At 36.9% G+C, this 20,653-nt stretch overlaps 1 protein-coding gene across 2 annotated transcripts in view; it reads right to left on the reverse strand.

The window, feature by feature from the left end:
• HPSE2 (heparanase 2 (inactive)) overlaps positions 1-20,653 on the reverse strand; it is a 403,699-nt gene that overhangs the window by 179,727 nt on the left and 203,319 nt on the right. For both annotated transcript variants that reach the window (XM_016219880.2, XM_087824495.1), the window contains exon 4: positions 1,261-1,434. In XM_016219880.2, the coding sequence (XP_016075366.1) occupies positions 1,261-1,434 (174 nt within the window). The remainder of the gene's footprint in view (positions 1-1,260; positions 1,435-20,653) is intronic.

Consider the following 20,653-nt stretch of genomic DNA (forward strand, 5'->3'; position numbering starts at 1 on the left):
CCCAGTACTACCCCCTATAGCAAAAGCATCTTCATTTGGGTCTCCATCTGGTCCCTAACTCTCCCCCAATTTCCCCTACTCCAGGGGAGGAAGAAGAAGAGTAAGAGAGCTACATTCAGTTAATGGCTACAGACAGGAAAATAGGACACATTCTTACAAGGCCTTTATTTCTTCCTATCTTATTATGAAGACTTCTAATTCTAGAGTGCAATAAAGTTACACATGCATGTGTATGTGCGTGTGCTCCAAATATGGGTGAGTTACAGATACACAAGGTCATGAACAAAAATGCTGATATCATTTTGTTACAGTAATCTTAAGAGAAGTCTTGGCTTGTTAGACTCAATTGTCTTGTTCTAAGGTTTATCAAAATGTCTTTTAATCAGAGAATCAGAATATTTTAAAACCCATATTAATTGCCTCAATAATATTAGAGAGTCATGGAATCTATAGAATATCATAAAATATATCATACATACATATCATTAGAAAGGATAGTGTAAATGCAGGCAATATTTCTCTAAAGTGTGTTCCATAGGATGATAATAGGTCACACACACACACTTCAATGATAAGATCGACCCCCGTGAAAAATGAAAATGTGGGTCCCCTTATTAAAAGATTACAAATTTTAAGATGGCAACAGCATAGCATTAAACGAAGCATGGGACTCTTCCAAGCATGGGGCCTATGTGACCATACAAGTTGTACATCCATGAAAACAATCCTAGTTAACTGGCTTAAGAAATGCTGGGTAAAAAAAATGTTATAGAGATTTCATTGTAACAAGACTTCTCAGAGCCTTTTATATGCTAATATGCATTGTGAACGTCTGAGAGTTATGTATACTGTAGAGAAGTCCCCAAATATATCTGACCAAGCTCTTTTGAATTATTATAAAGGTCATCTTGTAGGACCAGCGTTCCATAGAACACACTATAAAATGTAGCTCAGGCTTTGCAGACAGGTTGTATCTGGTTTAGCATCAATTTGTTAGTTACAAATCACATATGGCATTTTCCCCATATTTGGAATGAGGTAACTAGAGATAACTATAGATACAAATGGTGTGGATTCACTAAATTTACTGCTCTTCACTATTTGGTCTTTTACTATCTGGAAGGTCAACTCAGTGGCCAAAACTCCCAAGTGTTTTCTAGGCCAGTACACTAGAGATGATCTGATTGAGACTATATCCCAGGCCAACTTATTTTTTTACCCTTTATCTTGTCAATTAGAGGAGATAACATCCTTACTTACCATTACCCAGTTCCCAAGAAATGTTGTATTTTTTGCTGGCGCTGTACTTCAGTAGACTCAGGGCACTAGAACTGTTCCAGGAGTTGTTGGGATTACGACGCAGTGCATTTAAAGCAAATATCAGGTGGAGTCCAGAGCAATCAGCAAAGTTATAAAGTTTGTCTAGAGACCTGGCTGGGAAGAAGCAGAGAAAGGCTTGTAACTTTCAAATCATCATTGCAACAAAAGGAAAATATTAGCTACTAGAAAAAGCCTTTCTATGAGCCTCCTGATAGGAATTACACAGAGAGGCTTCTAAAAGCAACTATTACCTTTTGGTTCAGGGTACATTTCAAGGTGATTTTAGAAAGCAGCATATACAATTGCAGACACTGGGAAAAGAAGAGCCATCATCCAAGGATATTGTTAAAGGGTATGACAGGAAGTAGGACAGATACTGTGCTCAGTGGGCTTTGGGGTCTAACCCAGCTCTGAGCAGAGGACTGTGACCTTCTCTGTCCTTGGGTATTTCCAGAGATTCCCAGAGACTTGGAAATTATTTCAAGAATAATTTCTCCAGTGCAAAAAGTTTGAGAAGGTTGTCCTAGAATTAAAGGATGCATAGAAAAATAAAAATCATCCTAACACCAAAACATTCACAGTTGAATAGAGAACTGACTTAAATAATCCTTTCACTTTACAACATCCTCACTAGTCAAATCAATGATGTTTACAATTTCTCCAATATAATGCAAACCCAATATAAATTTATTGGAAAGCCGAGTTACAAATCTGAGCAAAGGAAGCAGAATTTCATGAGATTAAAAAAAATGTCTGATAACTGCTCAGATCATGTAAAAATCTATAACAAGGATTTAGAAGAATTAGATCAGTTAACTGAACAAGAGAAAGCTCACAAGTATGATAACAAAGTAGGTTGCTCATAAAATACTTCGAATGTTAAAAGGTCAAGAGAGGTCTATTTTGAAGTATTTTCATATTTATGATTGTGCCACAAAAGTTAAATTATCTTATCAGAAAAATACTATTCAATTAAATAATATTTTGTTCATTCAAATTGTTCATAGTTGCAACACCACCTTATATTTTGTTTAGTATACAATGAAATACTTATTTTCATAATTTTTAGTTTCATTTATAAACTAAAATCTAATCAAACTTTTACATAAAAAATTAATACAAATGACCGATAATCTTTTTAGGTAGATTGATTCCCTTTAAGTGGTCTTTTTGTAGAACTACAGTAGGTCCTCAGTAACATCATTTTGTTCAATGTCGTTTGTTCTAACATTGATGAGATGCCATAGGAACTTAACCCTTGTTTATATAAATTAGCATATGGTAAAATTGGTTTCGTTATATGTAGTTTGGCTTAAAGCCACATAACCTAGCAAGGACTAAGTGAAGACTTACTGTAATTATCTCCATATAATGAGGATTTCCTGTGTTTGTTTCACGTATATTAGCAAAACAAATATATAGCAAACACAAAAGCACATCAAACCTGTGATTTTGTGGATTTGATGGTTTAAGACAAGGCAAAAGGTATTTACTCCCAAAAAAGTGTCAATGAAAAGTGTGAAGAAATAGCAACATAGATAGTTTTCTTAACATGGCAACATTGAGAACTAAAGCTCTAAAAATTTTGGAAATACTTTGTTAAGGATAAAGTCCAGCCTCACTCATGAAGTAATTCCTGAACACACCAACCTCCCCACAGTGACTTCAGCCTTCTCTAAACTCAGGATCTATACCATTTATTGACATCTGAGTGCCTAGTGATGTCTCCTGTGACATTGTCTTACCTTGAGGTTTACCTCTTGATTTGATTTAGTCATTTCCCCAGAGTGAATGGCTTGCTTCCCAGTTACACTATTAAGTTCCTTAAGGCTGATTCTGTATCTCATTATATCCTTCACAGTATCTATCAGAGAGCAATTTCCTGCCTTAAAATCATGCTGAAGAGTTCTGACAACCCAAATCCTTTCAGTTGCAAATTTGTGGTCTAGTAAGAAGCTGAAAGGTCCCAAAGAGAGGTTTAATAGATGTTATTGCTAGTTCAAGAGATATAGCTAGAGTTTATTAGAAAATTACATATGTTAGAATAGAGAACATTCAGTAGATGCTCAACAAATGTAATCTTTGCAACATCTGCTGTAAGGTCCCATCTTTAAGCAAGCAGATACTTAAAGATGACTTTCTACTCTCTCCACCAGGGGGTACCAATCCTCAGTGTCCTATAGCCAGGTTCCCTGGCATCTCATATGAACATGATTCTAAGGAGCCTTGTCTCGGGAGCAGCTAAAGATGAAGAGCTGGTGCTTGAGATGTAAGAGAGAATAGGCTTGGGAGTCATGCACAGGGTGGGGCAAAAGTAGGTTTGCAGTTGTGAGTATGTGAGTTTATTCTTGTATTATTTATTTATTGTATTATTTTCCATACAAACAAAACCTACTTTTGCCCCACCCTGTGTGGTATATTGTGCTGACAGTTGATGCTGTACAAGTTCTTGAGGCTTCTGAAGGACAAAACCTTAAGAAATGTCTACAAATAAATGTCAGGAAAAAGGAAAAGGGGGTGCAGAGAAGGAGAACCCAGAAATGTCGTCATAAGGAACCAAGGGTAAGTTTCAAGAAGGTGATGGTCAATAACAGCAAGTGCTGGTGAGAAATTAAGGGGGCAAGGACAGAGGAAAAGCCATGACAGCTCATCGAAAAGTGAGTTGAGAAACTAGATGGGGCTGGGGTGTAAACTTAAACAACGAGTAGTAGAGAAAAGGAATAGACTCTGGTCTATTCAACTTGTTGAAGCTCTGTGGCAATAACAGGAAGAAAACAAACAGATAGTTACTAGAAAAACACCAGAGGTAAGTTTTAAAAAATCAAGATCCAAGACCTCATTTTGTCAAAAAGCCATTTCTTCAATGAGACTAATCTCAGCTTTATATCACAAATAGATAAGATCACTGAATTCACACTAAGATATGAATGACAGTCATGTTCCTTAGTTTCCTCAGGTGGACCAGGGTGGTAGCAGCAGAGTGGTGGGAGTGGTTGGGTTTCTCGGATGTTTCAAAGGTAAAGCTGACAATCTTTTCTGAAGAGTTGAATGTGAGGTGTGAAAAAAACTAAAAACTCTGAAGCTTTAAGTTTGAGCTACAGAAAGATGAACTTGACATTGAAGAAGAAAGTGGAAGAATTGGGAGGAGGAGGGGAGGCAAAGGTCAGAATTGGTCTGAGGCATGTTAAGTTTGAGATGCCATACAAGACATAGAAGTAAAGAATCTGAGTGGGCAGAATACATAAATCCAGTCAAGGGAGAGCTATCAACTGAAAATGTAATTCCAAGTAAAACATTCTGAAAGGCTGAGAGAGACACAAAGCTGTAAAGGAGGAGCAGTGGAACTGTCACTGGAATTTTCTGGTTTACAGATACCAGTGTGCTCAAAGCAGCCTATCCGGTCCTTCCCCTGCTCCTTTTTGCTGAGCACCCATAGGTATTTGATTCTCACCTTCTTTGACTTCCTCTATAGGATTAGCTTTCTCCCTCTTTCATCCTGTTTTTGTATATTTCCCCCAAAGGAATGGTTACCCTAATCTCTCCCCTGCAATCTTTAATATGAACAATTGACATTTTCTTAATCTTATGTAAAGTGCTATACAAACCAAGTTTATAAACATGGCCCCATCCCTCACTTCCCAAACTGATAGCCACCTTTAAATTCCTCTTCTATAGAAATTATGGAGCCATTAAATGTCACCTGGGCATTAAATAGTGATTTATTGACAAATTTTGGCTTCTACTTGTGTTTCCCCAGAGATCTATCAAGATAAGTCATTAAAACTTCTTCAGGACCTAATACCCAGGTAGTTATTCCAATAGTAACCCTCCCCAAAACAGGCCCATTTCCATTACATTTTGCTCCCTTGGGGGTGGGGGGTAGGGTAGAGCAGCTGCCTCAGAGGAGGACAGCAAAGTATTAATTGAGCTCTGCTAGAGTATGACTTATCTCTACATTTTGTTGTTCATGTGATTTTATAATCTATTCATATTCACATGTGCTCACTATTAGAATAAGCTGACACTGCTCCACTGTACTCAGCATTAATTTTCCCTTTTGGAGTCAATGGTAGTGTCTTCCAAGAGCTAAGGGTAAGGATCGTATGTCCAAGTCCTTAGCCACACAGAAAAAGCATTTAAAAAAACACACAATAGTCAACAACGGGGAAATTTAGGTTATTTTTTGGTTTATTTTTTTCTTTCCAGTTTAGAAATGCACAAAATTGGACCGAGTCCTTAAAACAAATACACCCTGTCTTCTGTGTGATACCTGCTTGCACTTGGTCATGGGTTTATCAAACACTAGTCTGATCAACTTTGGACTGCATCAGAACTCCCCATCATTCTTCAACAACATTATTCCATGGCTCCCTATTGTTCTAAGCTTTTAATCTTTGTCTAGAATATCCTTTTTCCTCTTTTCTTCATTCTTCATAGTCTAAATCAATGGCCTCCTCTGTGAGGTCTTCCCTGACTCCTAAGGTAGAGACACTGGGGCTCTCCCTCCTCTGGTCTCCCCAGCTATTAACCAACGATGCTATCATTATTCAGCTCTGTATCCTGCTCTAATGGCATACTGGAGAAACTGCCAGAGAGAAGCTACCATGTCTGCTTTCTTAGCATCTATTTCAGTGTCTGATACACAATAAGCTTTGATAAATGTGTAACTCATATGGATGTTCTTTAGGCCCATTCAATGCCATTTAGGGACAATCTGCACCCTAAACACTCAACCTCAATTATCATTATTCATTGTAGCAAATTCCCTCTAGATTATGTCTATTACTCTATGATGCTACATACATTCAAATAGTATTCTCATTGCTTTAAGTGTTCAGTTTAGAATGAATTACAGGGGAGGCATAGGTTACTATACAACAGACGCCGCAACAACAGAGGAATTTCTAGTGGAAACCAGAAAAGATATGTAAGAGTGAAACAGAGTAAGGTTCACCTTACTCTGAACTAACTCTGCCTCTTATAATTCGGTGAATGGGGAACCATTTGAATTACTGAGTACAACCAATAAAGGGGGCATTTTAATTGTAGCTATTAACAGAGAATAGTTTGAAAATTGCCTAGGAGGAAAAACACAGCCATTTTGCAAAGAGTGAAGCTAAGAGTGAATTTTAATATAAAGAGAAATATCTCCAGTTTAGTCAGGGCAATGAAACTTTAACTAGGTTATAAAGAAATCAGCATAAATGTCTATAATCTGACTGAAGCTGTTGAAGGATAATGAGACTTGAGAAAAGTCTATGAATAAAAATTACAACACTATCAGAAGACTCTGGGCTAGACACTAATGACTGTATTAATCAATGTAACTCGATTAAAGGGAAAAATAAATGCTAGTGAGTCTTGGGACTTCTGGGTCCCATCAGAAGTCTATCTAAATGGTGACAGGAAAAGAGTAAAAGAGACACTGACATTAGCAAACAGGCCAGGATTGCTTTTAAGAAATGTACCCTTAAGAAAAAGATTTTATTTTTATTTTTTAAATTTTATTTTTGTTTAAAATATTACAGATGTCCCTTTTTAAAGGTGCAAATAGTATTTCGAGAGGGTAGTTTGGAGATATCCATAAAATTTTTAAATGTTCATTTCTTTAGACCAAGCAAGCCCACTGCTATACATTTTTTCCTATATATACTTGAAAAATCTCTCCAAGCTATATGTACGCATATTATCATTGCAGTACTCTTTTTAACAGCCAATAACTAAAAGCAATCCAAATGTCTATCAAATGGGGACTGTTTAAACAAATTATAAAGAATTTATGTTAAAGAAAGAGATTCCAATAAGAAAAGGGAGAAGGCTAGAATAAACTCTGTGGAATTACATTAGAATTAGAGGTTTCAGTATAACCCATGGTTTTTAATATATTTACAGATGGATAGATGTAGAAATATAGATATATATATGGGTGATATATACATCTGTAGATATGTAGATATAGATAATACTGTCTGCTGAGCAGGCCTGGAAGTAATGATATCCCAGTATCAATGAGTACACCTAGCACCCAGACCTTGGTTTCTAAATACCATTCTTTAATAAAAGGAACCAGGACTCCTTAGAGAAATGGCTGATGCCAGAGGTAGGTCAGAGAAAACACAGGATGAGCCTGGAACGTCTGGTACCAGAAAGTAAAAAAGTACTCAAAAAATGATAGAGGAATGTCAAGAGGACATAGGAGCCAACCTGAAGGAGCCCCCAATGGCTAAAGCTGAGACAATTTAAACAAAACAAATAATAATAGCATTGAATTATAACCCACAGAATAAAATAAATACCCCAAAATCATCTTGTATAAGTAAATAATTGCCTAAATAAGTTAAAGGGAGAGGAGGAACAGCTGTTCTGCACAGGATACCAATTCATAAATGTAGAAAATTGCCATTAGGCAATGCCTCAGTAGTAATTGTTGAAGTCAAGACCACTGATGGATGCTAAAATTATTATGTGAGAGTAGCATGACAAAAAAAGATATGTGGATCACCTCAAATTATCCATTAGTTACAAAGACAAAAATAGTAACTTTACAGAGAAGAAACCTGGCAGACACCATCTTACCCTTGTTATCAAAATTAACCTTAGTTTCACTTAGCATATTCTCAAAATCCATCCATGTGGGGGGTAGTAAAGGGTAAAGGGGATCAAATATATGATGATATAAGAAGATTTTATTTTGGGCGGTGGGCACACAATGTAATATATAGGTGATGTATCATAGAATTGAACACTTGAAACCTATAAAATCTTATTAACCAATGTCACCCCCAATAAATTAAATAAAATAAATTAATTAATTAACCTTAGTAGACATAATGACATAAGGAACCTGATATGAAGCCCTGATGAAAGCACATAATTTTTTGTGGTGTTTTGACAGAATACGTAAAACCTCAATTTAATTATTAGAAAATATCAGACACACTCAATTTAAGGGAAATTCTATACAGTAACTGGTCTGGACCCTTAAAAAGTGTCCAGGTCATGAAAAAGAATAAATGACTTAGGAACAACCACGGACTGAAGGAGACATGATAACTAAAAGCAAGCAATGCAGTGTCCTGGATGGGATCCTAGGACAGAAAGAGAACAATAGTGGGGAAATTGGCTAAATTTTAAAAAGCTCTATTGGTTAATAGTATTGTATCAATGTTAATTTTCTTATTTTTATAATTGTACATAGTTGTCAAATGTTAACTTAGGGGAAACTGGATGAAGAGTATATGAAAAACTCTATGAAGTATATATAAATTATAAGTTCATAAAATTTGATGAACTTTTCCATAAGCCTAAAATTCAATATAAAGTGTTTAAAAAGGAACAAAGTAGATCTATGTATATTTAAGAAAAAGAATACTAATATATATTTTTGTTTTTTAGAAAGCAGAAAAAAAGCAATGACCAGAATGGCATAATATGATATATATACATATATACATAAATATATGTGTGTATATATACACACATACACATATGTGTAAATATATGGTATATGAATAACCATTTTGTTGTAAGAAAGCAAAACTATTAAGACTGGTAATTCGGGAGGAGGGAAAGTGAAGGTAAGAGAGGGGAGTGAGACTTTTATTTTCAGTTTTTATGAAATCTGCTTTTCTCTACAAACAAGGCTTACCTAGGTGGGGAACTATAGTTCTTTCGTGTACCTTTCTATATTAAAAGGAGTAGAAGAAAATTTGAAAATATTTGATATGTAATATTTAGCATATACTTTAAGGGTTTGCTTTGTAGGAGTTGTTTTTTGTCTGTTTGTTTGTTTTTTAAATTAACTCTTCAGTGCCATTGCTTCAATCTTCTATATAAACTATGGTTTTAAAAAATATAATCCCAATATTTCTATGAGTATGGTTCACATAAATTCCAGAGTGAAAAGGTTTCTCACTCACTGCTAGGAAACAATATAACCTAGCACTTGGTTGTAGTGAAACAAAGAACAAGTGGGTTATTCTTATCTAGGCTCATGAAAGTTTAGATAAGAACCAAATCACTTATAGAGGCTTTATGATATGGCACTGTCTCAATCCCCAATGAATACATGAACGACCATGCTCAGTCCTCTCTGCCTTTACTTATTCAGTTTTCTTAGTCTGAAATGTTCTTTCTCTTTGCTGCTCAGTAAGCTATTATTTGTTTCTCTTCTATGAAGTTTTCCTTCATTCTAGAGCAGAGGTTTGCAAGCTTTTTCTGCAAAGGGCAAGATGGTAAATATTTTAGGTTTTATGGGCCACATACCATCTCTTTCACATACTCTTCCTCTTCATTTTTTTAAAACAACCCTTTAAAAATGTAACAAGTATTCTTATCGCATATTGCGTTTCCAACCTGAGAGCCACAGACAAGTTTCAGACATTATTCCACCTTTAGGATAAATAAATCTCATATATCATACACATATTTACTGATACTTTTGTATAATATTAACCTTCAAAACAAGTATTAACACAAAACAAATTATTTGTAAAAGCATTATTAAATTTATAATAACTTCCTGTCCTTAATAATTTTCTCAATCAGTGAATACCAAAATTGCAACTGGTCTTATGTGGAGTGTCCATTAAATGCCTCAATACTAAAAAGAAGTCCTCACACAGAAACTCAGAAACTGTATCTTCCACTCACCCTCTTAAAGGAATTACTTAAAGTTCCAATTCAGTCAAACAAGAAAGGAAGCCACGGGATCCATAGAAAGTACACCAAACTCAGAGAGTAATAATGGAAAGTCCAAGAATGAGACTCATGCAGAAGACCTAGAGGGGAATGAGCTTACATTAGATGAAAGGGTTAAAAAAATGTGTGAACATGATGAAGACACATTTTTTTAAGGGAAACAAAAGCAATTTAAAAACTTAGAAACAAAAAAGCTGAATAAGAAAGTCAAGTCGAAATATGAAGTAATCTAAATGTGACATGGTCTTACGCAGTTAAGAGTACAAAGGAAAATTTGTTTGACATTAATGGTAGGAAAATTTCTTCCTTGAATGACCCAGGAGTTGTAACATGAGATACAAAGTGGAAAATATCACTCTAGTCTAGATCTTCTCACAACAGTAAATAACTTTTATATGTCATAATTATGCAAATCCTCTATATTGCTTTTCAATATCTGGGTACTTTCCATAGTAAAGCATAGAAGATTCAGTTGGGGTTGCAGAACAAAATATAAATAATACCACTGATAAGGTAAAAGTAAATGTGTTACTGAAAATGGCAGAGTCGTAAAAGGGGAAGTAGGTAAAAAGGTTGGCAGTATTGATATCTTCATTTTACAAAGCAGTTGCCAGAATCCCTTCTCTGGATATAGACCCTGAGACACTCTCACCTGCTAATATTGAACATGAAGACTCACTGATTTTAAGCAATGACTCTGGTGTTTGATGGGCACGCATGAGCTATGGAATATGCCTTGCAGAAGTCCTGCTTCAGAAAGCCTAGCTGATTATTGCCTCTAGTTGCTGTCCTTCTGCAATCATCATTGTGTTCATGCTGAGGCCACACTTCCCATGAGCTGCTCCCATTCAGTGGCCAAAGGTCCTAAGGTAAGTCCATTCCAGCAAGTTGTAGGACTCCTAAGACGAATTTGGCTTGAGGACTCCTCATCAACCTGAAAGAACCTTTTTTGGAACCATGCTGTAGTCTAAGGCTCCTCCTACCCTATTATCTCTTTCCTCTCTCCACAGACATTAGACTACACTGGAGGCTAAATTTCCAACAACAGGAGAATGAATAAATAAATTCATAGAATGGATTCAATAAATGCACTACAGAAAAATATTTCTGATATGGAAAATATTAATATAGTGCTAAGTGAAAAATAGCAGGCTGCAAAACAATAAATATAATACCTTTGTTGTTTAAAAATCACTAAGCAAATATTTCTGTGCTTTTAAGTTTTCTGCATTGGCTGTAATTTTGACCTTCTTGTCTCATTCAAGCCTTAATGGAGATCTTTCAGATTAAAATTAACATCAGGAAATCTGGATCATCTTTTGGATACACACACACATGCACACACACACACAAACACACACACACACAGGAGTGGGCAAAAGTACATTTACAGTTGTGAGTACACAAAACACACAACTTGTATTATTTATTAATTCTTGAATTATTTTGCATATGAACATCATAAACCTCCTTTTGCCCATCCCTGTGTATACATACACACACATATTCTATTCTGATCCTTAATGTCTTCTCTGCCTTTGCTGTATCTGCTTGGGTATACACATACGTTTGTATGTATCTATGTACACAAAAAAATTTCAGTGAAGGCAGAGAAGGCATTAAGGACCAAAATTTAAAAAAATAGTTAAACACGAAACCCTGATCAAATTTTTACAATTCTCCTTGGCAAAGCTAATATAATATTTAAAAGAAAAATTACTCTGCTCCACATATCAAGCAACATTGGTGATTCAAGAAAGCAGAAGCTAGAGAGCCACTATCAAACCATTAAAACAACCATTAAACCAGCAACACCACCAACAATCAAAACAAAATATAGCGTTATGTTTAAATGATTAGGTCAGTTCTCTCTCCTGCTCCATGGCATCTGACTGTATTATTAACGCGTGTCAGTGCATGGGAGAAGCCTCCTAAGTCAGTGGGACAACCAGATCAGAGCTCTCAGGAGCTTCCCACTCGCCCCAGCCCCCACTCACCGCTAATTGCATCCTCCTTTCTTTCAGCATTCTTGGGTCTGGCTGGTGAGGCGTGGGCCTGGTCAGGGGAAAGAAGTAGGGCAGATGCTGCAGTTTTAAGTGAAATCAGGTGTTGCCTTGCCTGACGTGAGATCTGGAAAATGTCAGTACTTAAGTAACAGGTATTGGCAACTGAATACTCAGCCTTCCCCACTGGGCTCAGCCTTCCCTTTTCCTGCAAGAAGTACTGTTTAGGCTTTCCTTTGTCCTCTTACATCGCCAAGCTCCTCTTTAAAGACCACTGAATAAGAATTTCCATTTTGTAGACATTCACCTGACATGAGTCTAAGCATGTTGGGAATGAGAAGGTTTTTGGTAATAGAATATCACAGTGTCAATAAAGCACCGTCTAGTGTTGTTGGTGACTCAGGCTTCTACTTGTGGGGGAGGTATAAAAGATTTCTTGGAGGAGTGGGGAGCAATGAATGACTCTTTCCTCCATATGCTGAGAGCTACAGGGAGAAACATAGTACAGAGTTCGATAAAGTCAAAGCATTACATGGGGCTGGGAAAACATTCTTTGGGTTTCCTTTCTTTTTCTTCTGATAGGTTAGTCTGGAACTATTTCATTGCAAAATTGCAATCCAGATTACAGAAACACACATGTGTGCACACACACAGCTGATGTATGATCATCTTTATTGTGTTTGGTTGACCTGCATAATGTGCCTAGGCACATTGTTATATGGGATGGGGAGCCTCCCCATTTAGCATCCTTCAGTCCCGTTTCCATACTACAGTCCCATCTTAAATAGGGTGTAGCTTCTTTGGGAGAAACAGCCCCACACTTATCCAGGATACCTGGATGAAACATGGATCATTCTGAATATGGGATCAGTGCCAGTGATTCTCTAGTCTAGTTGGGACAAATGTAATCTGTGATGAGGGCCAACAAGTCTGAATTTAATTGGTGACTAAAGAACAAATTAGTGGAACAACCTCAAAACTTAAAATGCTGAAAAACTAAACAAGAACTCCAGAGAAAGAGCACTGGACTGGGAGCTATGGCTAAATCTTCACAAAGAATGCTCTATCACCCCACTTTTCACCCAATACTTTCTCTAGGCAATCTGATCCATCCCTATGGCTTTATACCTAACTATATGCAAATATTTCAGTCCCAAATTTAAACCTCCAGTACAGGGTTTGTCTCCTGAACTGCAGACTGGTCATTTAATCATCTCAACCTAAATGATGCACAAGCATTTCAAACAGTACATGTGAAAAAGAAACTCATCGGCCACCCCAATAAACATTTCTTATATTCCCCAAACTGATGAATGACCTAGTCATTCTTCAGTAACCCTGAGAATTATCCTAGGTTCCTCTCTCTATCAACCTGTCACAACCAAAACCAGTCAAGTCTATCTTCTAAACCTTTGCCAGATTTTTCTCTTCCTTAGTCCCCACCACCTCTACACTAATTCAGGCCACCAAATAATTGCCACAGCCTTCCCTTTTAGCACTCTTCAATCCTGTCTCCATACTACAGCCCAGAGAGCTTTCTAAAAAGGAGATCTACATATCATTTATGTAGTATTCTTGCCAAACATATTTAAACGGACTCTAACCATAAAGAAACAATCAGGCAAATCCAGATTTAGGTGCATTCTACAAAAAATCTGGCCTGGGCTATTCAAAAATGTCAATGTCACAAGAGACAAAATATAATTGAGGAACTATTCTAGATTTTAAAAGATTAAAGAGTAAGAAAACTAAATGTAAATATGATCCTTGTTTGGATGCAGGATTGAGGGGGAGGAGGTGAAAATAGCTACTGTGGACATTGTTGGTACAATTAGGAAAAGTTAGGATATGAACTGTGTATTAGATGATATTGAATCAATAAATGTCAAATTTCTTAGGTATCGTAATGGTATTCTGGTTATGCAGGAAACGCTCTTGTACCTAGGAGTGCAATCTAAAGTATTTAGGGACAAAATGTCTGCAACTTAACTCTCAAATGATTCAGCCAAAAATTACATAAGTAGATATATAGGTGATAAAAAGAAAACAAATGTGGCAAAATGCAAACAATTGATGAATCTAGACTTTCAACTTTCCTTTAAGTTTTAAATTTTTCAAAATAAAAAGGTGTAGAGGGGAAAAAAGAGGGAGAGCAGCCAGTCAGTCACCATTACTAAACTGTTCTTCCAGGAGACATCTTCCATGTTACAAAAACTATTTGAATTTCTTGGAGATTGAAAAATAATGGTAGGGAGGTCATTAAGGTTGAATTACCAAAGCCATTTACTCTCATCCCCAGCACCTTGGGTAGGCTTAATTTTCAAATACAAGTTAACACATGACTTAAAAGCTATCCGTAGAAGTGGCTAGGTCGTTCAACAGAGAAATTGAATTTAACCATTTTCTTTTACACAAAAGAATATAAAAACAATTACAAGCAAACTCTCTTTAAATTCTCATAATAATTAAATGAGATACTTTGCTTCATTTTAAATATGAGGAAAACAAGGAAAAACCAAACTGAATTATGTCCTAGAGTTTTTATAACTGTCAAAGCAATAAAGCACATTATTATGTGATACCAAAAGTTTGCAAAGAGTAAACATGTTAACCTTTTAAAAACAGGATAGCTGAATCTTTATTTTTCTTCTAACAGCATTACTAACTTGCTATGTGTCTGCTATATTATAATTTTCTTCTGCTCCACAACAAAATAATTTAAAAACCCTATGTCAAGTCCTAATAAAATTATTGTTAAATTTAGAATAGGAGTCCCTCTCTCCCTGCCCTTCCTCTTCTCTTGCATCCTTTTTTTACTCCCTATGCTACAGCCATATTAACTACTTGTGCTTCCTTGAAGCATAGGTTTTCTCATGCCACCAGGATTTCTTGGTGGTGGTCTAAGTCAAGGGAAATAGGATGTGCTCCTTCATGCCACAGGTATGCCTATTGCAAGAATATCAAACACAAGAACACCTAAGACCAAATCTAAACACAGAGGGAATCAGACCAGGATTCTGCTTCCAGGCTAGCTACTAAGGTTAGTCCCTTATCCTCACTGAGCCTCAGTTTGCTCATCTATAAAAGGAGGTGGTTAAATCAGACGATCTCCAATGTCAATCTGTTCTCTGCTCGCACTGTCCATGAATCTGTGAAGCTGCTCGAGAGAAATCACAAGAGAACTTGGGTAATAAATTCTGGTACAGAAGTTTTCCTCCTCTTAAGAGAAATCATCTCAAAGAAATTGTGAAAGACAAATAAAGGGTTAAGTTTCAAATCACAGTCAAGTTTAATGGGCTTTACCGATGATAGACCCAAATTCCAAAACATGTCATCTGTGAGATTTATATCAAATTACATATAAAAATTTATTATTTTTTTCCAACAAAGAATTTTTTATTTTTTATTGAGTTTAATGGTGTGACATTGGTTAATAAAATTATGTAGTTAATAAAATTCTACAGTACATCATCTGTATATTGTATTGTGTGTTCACCACCCCAAGTGAAGTCTCCTTCCATCATCATTTATCCCCCCTTTACCCTCTTCTACCTTCCCCTTCCCTCTGGTAATCACCATACTTTTTGTCTGTATCCATGATGCTTTCTTTTCTTCTTAATCCTTTTACTCTTCTCACCCAACCCCCCACCCCTCCCCTCTGACAGCTGGAAAATTTAAATAATATGGAAAAACAGATGTTAAGTGAGACATTAATTTTAAGCTGCAGAATGAGATTTAGCTCCATTTTGTAACCAGGCAGAAAACAGGCTCAGGGGCAGTGAGTTTATGTAAATGTGCTCTTATGAACGTAGCTCATGAAGGAGAAAAATTAGTTTCTTAGTATCTCATTTTCCCTCATCTGTTAGATACAGAAATAAGTTTTAAAAAGCTCTAAGGAAGATCAGTGCCTGAAATCACTAACATAGGAATGCCTTGAAATTATTCAGTCTTTCCTTCTCTTCCAAAAGACTCAGAGCTCCTTCCATGGATTGCAACTGACACCTAAGTGGGGTGAAATCAACTGTAATAAAGCTAGAGGAAGAAGCACTCCCATATTATTCAATTCATTCAACATGGGCAATGGAAGTGCAAATGTGAGAAGGCATTGCTTTCCACAATTCCACTCTTTTATTCAAGAGACTTCATGCAAGTGGTAACAGTATAAAAACCTGATGTTTACACACACCATGGGTGGGCTCTGCCTAATCAAGCCCTAATCGGGAATTATCTTGAAAATTAAAAAATTAGTATGTATTGTTCAAGAACTTTAATTTTAAAATGTGTTGATAGGTTCAGAAGCAAACTAGCAAGAATTTTTAAAGAAGATTCTAGTATTCATTCATTCATTCATTCAATATTTATTGACTACCTAGTCATGGCATACACTGAGCAAAGTTAAGAGAATATAAAATAAATAAGACAGAGTCCCTAATCTTGAAAACCTCACAAACTGGAAATCAATCCTCATACGGCCAGTGTCTTTAAGGACATTATCTTCAAGTCCAAACCATTGGAGTTAGATTTTTTTCCAGAAGTTGACATCAAAGGGTAGGGAGTTGCTTGATTTCGAAGAGACTCGCTAGGGAGTCAAACATTGTTTGCAAGCATGGGAGTCTCCATAATAAATATTTTTGTCCTTCAAGCTGGAATTCTCTGAATAAATTTTTTAAAAATTACATTTAATTGAAATAGTTTCTTCTGTAGTATTAGGTTTCTCCACTACAAAGCTAGTTTTCCCATCTCTCCATACCTCTTGTGGGGAGTTATTCATGGGAGACTTGTTTATTCATCCCCACTTATTTATTTATTAAATAATTTATACCAATATAGAAAAAAATGTTTCCTCTATAAGAACAAAAGTGGGTAAGGGAGGGAGAGTGAAAGAGGAAGAAACAGTATGTGCAGGAAGGCAGAATTAGAAAGGAGGTTCTGAGAGCTATTTACAAGGTGACATCTTTCTGATACATTATAGGCAGATAGTTTAATAGCTGAGGCAAGCTTGCAAAGTGCTGATGAAACCATAGCCAAACACAAAACATAGAAAAATCTCTAATTCTTAGAATTTTTTTTTTATCTAATTGATATCTAACTAGATTTTTTATTAGGAAGATAGTTCATTTGTACTTAAATTTTTTTTCAGTCTTGTTCTTTGTTATAATTTTCTTTTAGTTACAACTTTTAAGACATGTAAATAATAGTAGTAAGTGGGAAAATCACAGATGCATGGTTACAACTGGGCTTCTTATATATTTAAAATATTTTTTAAGGGAAAAGCATATATCAACGTGATTTTTGCTTTAGAACTTTCACTTCAGCTATGGCATAGAAGATTGACTGGAGGCTGGAGAGTGGGGAAGGGCTACATACAGAAATAGAATATATGAGGGTGCTGTAACACTATAGACAACATTTAGACTTTTGATTAGAGAAGATAAAAGAACACAAGATAACCACACATTTTCAATAGGAAAGAGTTTGTGAGTGATAATGTATATGAAACAGATCTTAAAATAGAGCAAAAATTCTGAGAAAATTCCTTCAGGTCTTCTTCAAGTGTCACTTTTTCAGTGAAGCTTTTGTAGCAGGGAAGAAAATGGTAAAATCACCACACCATTTCCTTTCCCGAGGCAGGCAGGAGGGCATTTCCTGGTTTCCTTGTAGTTAAGTCTGGGAGCATGAGATTTAGTTTTGGTAAATGAGAATGGACAGGAGTGATGTGTCACTTCCAAGCCAAGGCACCTATTGGCTACTAATCTATTTCCAACTCTCTTTGACCTTAGAAACTACATAGCAGTGTGGTACCATCACAACATGGAGGAAGCCTGGAATACTGAATTACTGTATAGAGTAATGAACCACCTATATCAGACTTATGATCAAAACTAAAATTTTGTTGGGTTAAACCAATGACAGTTAGATTTATTACTATAAAACAGCATAACCGATGTTGATTAATACACTTTCCCTGACCACCATATCCAAAATTTTCTCTGCCTTGTCCCCCCACAAAAAATCCAAACACACATATATACACACTTCCTATACTTCTTTCTGGCGCTTTTTTTTTTTTTCTTTAGTGCTTGTCACTCTATAACTTATAATGCATTTCATCTATTTATCTTGTTTATTATCTGTCTTCTTCAGCAGGCTGTCCTCCACATGGCCAGGAATTTGTGCTTCGTTCATTGTTATAACCCCAGTGATGCAGTGCTTGAAACATGGTAGGCACTCAAGAGACATTTGTGGAATGAATGAATAAAAAGATAATTTTAGTTCTGCCTGGAAAACATTCAAACCTGCAACTGCAGAGGTACTAAGAGCAGCTGTGAATTCAAGTATGAGAGACACATAGACACGTGTTTGGGACACATCAACATAGTTGGAGGGGTCATAGTTGAAGTCATAAGATTGTGTTCCTTTGGAGGGTGAGTTTTGCAGGTCGGGCTCTTCAGAAGCAGAAGCTGAAACACATTGTGGATGTTTACTGAGGACAAGTGCCTCTGAAAGGAAGTGAAGGGAATGGATACGGCAGAGGAAGAACTCAAACTGCAGTGCAGGCTGGGAACGCCCTGGCCAATAGAACGGGGAGCTCTGAGCAAAGGCTGCCTGATGGAGTCGCCCTGGATCCGACCAAAATGGCTGGGCCTTGTACCCCCACTTCGTCTAGTCACTGATGTGGGCTGCCCTCAGAAGGGCTGACTCTGGGTGACAAAATACCTAAAGGAGCTGATAGCTGGACACTGTCTGCTGACTTCAATCCCTACTTCCGGGCAATCCCTTTTTTTGAAGGGCAATCTGAGCAATACATCTCCGTATCTACCACAAATGAGGAAAGAAGACAAGGCTAATGGCTAGATTTAACAAATACAAATACTGCTATTTAACAATATAAACATGTCCCATGTAATATTTCGGGTATACTTAGGCTGAAAAAAGTATTCATTGTTTATTTTAAATTCACATTTAAGTGGGTGTACTGTATTTTATCTGGGAACTCTACTAAAGGCTAAGTCTTAGAGTAGAGCCACAGTTGTCAGGACAGAAGTAGGATTGTCAAGTAGAGATAAGAGGAAGTCACAGAATGATCCTAAAACCAAGACGAAATAATAGCAATGCGATCCAAGGAAGGAGGTGATTATTAAAATAAGGTGACATAATTGAGACTTGAAAAGTAAAGAAGATAAAGACTGAGAACTACCGCAGTCACTGAGAGACTACGGATAAAAAAGCTTCAGAGAGGAATGGACTCCAGTGCCAAATGACACAGACAAGCAGAGCACAGCTAAAATATTGGGCATGGGGGGTTGGGGAGATGCCAGTGAGGTATCAGTTTAAATGTGGTAGGGCATGCCTTGCCACAAGATGCCACTCCTTGTGTCCCCTCCCCTGCTCCCACTGGCTCACTGTCACTCCCTAGCCTGAGGTGTCAGCAAGAGAGGCTTCAAAGCACCTGAAATACAGGTTTTCCAGCAAAGCCCTGGGGGCCTGGGGAGGGGCCTGGGCGAGTGCCTGTGCGGGGTGGGGGCGGAGAGGGCCCCCTCCTCCAGTGCAACCAGAGGGGCTCAGCTGTGCGTCTGCTTCCTGCAACAGAATTCCATGCATGCTGCCGGAGCCAAGGGCTCTTTCTGAGGATGAGAAAGCCGTCCAGCCCCCTGGTGGAATGCAACCCTCAGCAGGTCTGCCCTCTGTTCAAGCCTCCAGCCTTAACGTCGCAGTGAGAAAATATGTTCATTATCATTTGTGCTTCTTACAAAACCAAGTATAACCTTGAGATGAACTTAAAAGAAGAACTTACAAATTAATGTACCACTGAAGAGGCAAAATCCTGTGCCCCCTGTTTTAGGTATATAGTACTTCTGCTAGAATACCATCTTACCACACAATCAAAAACAGTTTTCCACTGATAAATTCAGTCATTAGTCATTTATTGTTATCTTTCTTTTATCAAGGTGAAAACAGTATTGGTGTCTAATTTGTGTAAAAAAATTTTTGATCTCTTTAGACACAAAAAAGAGTAAAATTAAAATAACTTTAGCTTTCTTTCTCCCCAACCCCAAACACACACAAAATGGTAGAAGGGCTTCTATAGCTAGTTCACCAAAAACTTCATACAAGCCAAACAAAAGGAAACTTCAAGCCTGCTTTGTGGCTAGGCCTCCATGGGGAATAGCCTTCTTACTGAGTTGGAAAGAATAAAGGGTATTTTTGAACTTACGAGTGTCTGAAAACATCATGTCTGCAAAGTGTGGTTGGCATTTGTATGCATTTTAAAGAGTCTAATGAAGCCCAGCTTCTTACAAACTCCTACAAAAAATGAAGAATGGGAAATGGTTCCTGCCACCCAGGGGTCAGAGTAGTGGTTATTGTTCTAACCAATTGTACGAAGAAGACCTGTCATTTATAGATAACTCCAAAAGAGACCTGTCATTTATAGATTGCATTAGCAAGAACATCACAAAGACTGGCCCTTACCCAAAGAATTTACTCAGAGAGACATTTAATATGGAGTAAATAGAACCTCAAAGAGAACAGCTTTGAAGAGGGCTTTGAAAAGGTTGGAAGATGAAATGAGGAATGTTGTTACTTGGTGCCTTTATTAAACAAATGCTTGCCTTAGCTCTTCTCCAGCA

This window comes from Miniopterus natalensis, chromosome 14, assembly GCF_054644295.1.
Source record: "Miniopterus natalensis isolate mMinNat1 chromosome 14, mMinNat1.hap1, whole genome shotgun sequence".
Classification (NCBI taxonomy): Eukaryota; Metazoa; Chordata; class Mammalia; order Chiroptera; family Miniopteridae; genus Miniopterus; species Miniopterus natalensis.